Consider the following 2,537-nt stretch of genomic DNA (forward strand, 5'->3'; position numbering starts at 1 on the left):
ACATTTGGATGTACACAAGGTGCACCGCACGCTAAAAACAATGTCTGATTTTCGGAGAGAAAAGGAAAAAAATTGAGAAATTTTCCTTAAACTAAAAACCCCTTAGAGTTTTCCCTATTTCCTTAAAATGTCAGACATTGTTTTTAGGACCGTGTGCGGGCGGGGGAGGAGGCTGTACCGACCGCGGTCGTATGGCGCCAGATCCGGCCCGACGCTGGCATCCCGGGGCGAACTCCAAGCCCCACCGCAGCCGATGCACGGAATGGCATGCCGAAGCGCGCTCCAGAACGCAATGGTGAATCGACATCAATAATTCTCCACCAGCTGCCATTACTTTTCATGTTTCTACACTTTTTCGTCCAGTTTTTTTTCCCTCTGTGTCTCGTCGAGTGCCGGTTGCAATGCGCCGAATGGCACAAGAGGTACGCTGAAGTGTTAAAAATTAATCCCGTTCGGAAAAAGAAACAAAGACCCCACAAAACCAATACAATGGATGGCCGTGGCTCCCAGTGTGCGAAGGTTGGCACGACAGGGACCCGCTCACTAACACTGACCTGCTTGCCGGCGGCGCCCTGGTTGTGCAGCTGCAGCTCGGCGCGCTCGCGGTCGCGGTAGGCGTCGCCGTCAAGGCGGTCCCGCTCGCGCAGGTCGGGGTCCTGGGGCTCGACGGGCATGCCCAGGAGGTCGTCCCGCACCACGGCGCCCTCCTCGACGGGGGCGTGCTCGAAGCCCGCCTCCAGGTCGCCCGACACGGCCCCGGACACGTCCCCGGCGATGCGGATGTCGGCCACCGAGCCGAAGAGCACGCCGACGTTGGGGTCCTCGGGGATGATGTCCTCCCGGGTCGGGCTCTGCTGCACGGCGGTCGCCTCGCCCAGGAACTGCATGTTGTCCGGAGGGTCGTCGCCGGCCAGCGAGGCGCGCTCGCGCTCATCGTCCTCCTGGCGCAGCGCTGCGTCGGGGTCCGGGACCACGTCGCCCTCCGTGCTGTCGCCGCCTGCACGACACAAAGGAAAGACTTTAGACCTGGCGCCCCGGCGACACGGCTGCGCTCAAAGGGGATGGGGGTGGGGGCGATCAAAGCGACAAACTCAGACTTTGGGAACCGGATTAAGCGGCTCTCGCACCCCGCGTAAGTGGAGTGCGCGGAACTCACCGCTGGGGCCAGCGTTGGTGAGGTTGACGGAGACGTCCGGGTACTCGGCGTACATCGGGTACTGCTCGTCGTCGGGCGGCCTGGTGTTGGGGGCCACCTTGGCGGAGGCGGCCGACACGACGGCGTCCTGGCGCCCGCTGGTGGCCGCCACGACGGTGGAAGCGGTGGCGTCGGCCGCGTTGGGCCGCTCGGCCTGGCTGGGCGTCGTCACCGTCTGCGCCGTTGGGGACTTCTTGGGCACAGTGGGGGCGGCCGGCATCGCCGTCGACGTCATCCTGGGCAGCTTGGCCCTGGGCGGCGCCATCGTCGGGCGGGTCTGCAGGGTGGGCGGGCGCGCCGTCGACGTCGTGGCCGTCTTGGTCTTGGCAGTCACCGGGGCGGTGGGCGCGGCCGCGACTGGGAGCTGCCCCCGCGGTGCGGCCGTCGGGCTGGGCCAGGATGTCGTCACGGGGGTCACGGTGGTCCCGGAGGCCGCGGCGGGGACGCTGCCGTTGGCCGTGATGGGGGGCGCGCTCACGTGCAGCCGGTGGCGTATGGTCGGCGGAGCTGCAACAGAACACAATGAACACGTCAGTATGGCTGTAAAACATAAAGTCCATTTTCTCTCATTTTTAATTTTAAATTTCGAATCTTCAAGAAAAAGTGCAAAAAATATCGTATGTATCGCAGCAAAAGTGCAATTATATATTTACTATCATCATGCTCGGTTTTTACAGTGTCAGGGGACGAGAATAATTTATGATGGCTCAAAGATTACTACCATTTTCGAGGATCATTTTCAGTTTACGCTCGTCGAAAACCCCATACCCCATACGTATCTATAGCGACTACAAGATGGGAAATAGAACAAAAAGGACGACATTTTGGTTTAATTGATGCTCTCCCTGGTTTGGCTCGACATGGCACGCTTGTTTCTAATCCCCAATCTGATTTTCAATCACAATTCCTTAATTAAACAATACCTTAGCCGTACAAACACCAGTAACATCACATACTTGTCTCTCTCCTCGCCCTCTTCCCCTTCTCTCTTTTACTCTCTCTCTCACACAGACACACACACACGCACACACACACAACTGCAAAACGAGCGCACCCGTCCCTGAATAAGTGAGAGCTTGTGTCGCCTTTCTTTGGCCAGACGCGGCAAAACTTTTTCTTCCCAAAGGCGCTGCTGGTGCTCGTCTGAGATCCCCTCTCTCTCCACACACACATACATACACACACACACACGAGGGGGGGGGGGGTCTGCGAACCGGAAGTGAGCCCGCGCGGGCGGAAGTAAGTGGCCGGAAGTATGGGCGCGGCCCGCACGGTCAGACTCGACGCCATCGCGGAGGCCGCTGCTGATGAGCTACACGAGCTCGAGCAGCGCGCGCGTCAA

At 59.6% G+C, this 2,537-nt stretch overlaps 1 protein-coding gene across 1 annotated transcript in view; it reads right to left on the reverse strand.

The window, feature by feature from the left end:
* LOC113211955 (uncharacterized) overlaps positions 1 to 1,699 on the reverse strand; it is a 31,648-nt gene extending 29,949 nt beyond the window's left edge. The window contains exons 1-2 of the mRNA XM_052269662.1: positions 1,157 to 1,699; positions 555 to 997 (exon numbers count right to left, since the gene is read on the reverse strand). Of these exons, the coding sequence (XP_052125622.1) occupies positions 555 to 997; positions 1,157 to 1,460 (747 nt within the window). The 5' untranslated portion in view covers positions 1,461 to 1,699. The remainder of the gene's footprint in view (positions 1 to 554; positions 998 to 1,156) is intronic.
* Between the last annotated feature and the right edge of the window lie 838 nt (positions 1,700 to 2,537).

This window comes from Frankliniella occidentalis, unplaced genomic scaffold (genome assembly GCF_000697945.3).
Source record: "Frankliniella occidentalis isolate FOCC.00 unplaced genomic scaffold, Focc_3.1 Scaffold98, whole genome shotgun sequence".
NCBI classification, from domain to species: domain Eukaryota; kingdom Metazoa; phylum Arthropoda; class Insecta; order Thysanoptera; family Thripidae; genus Frankliniella; species Frankliniella occidentalis.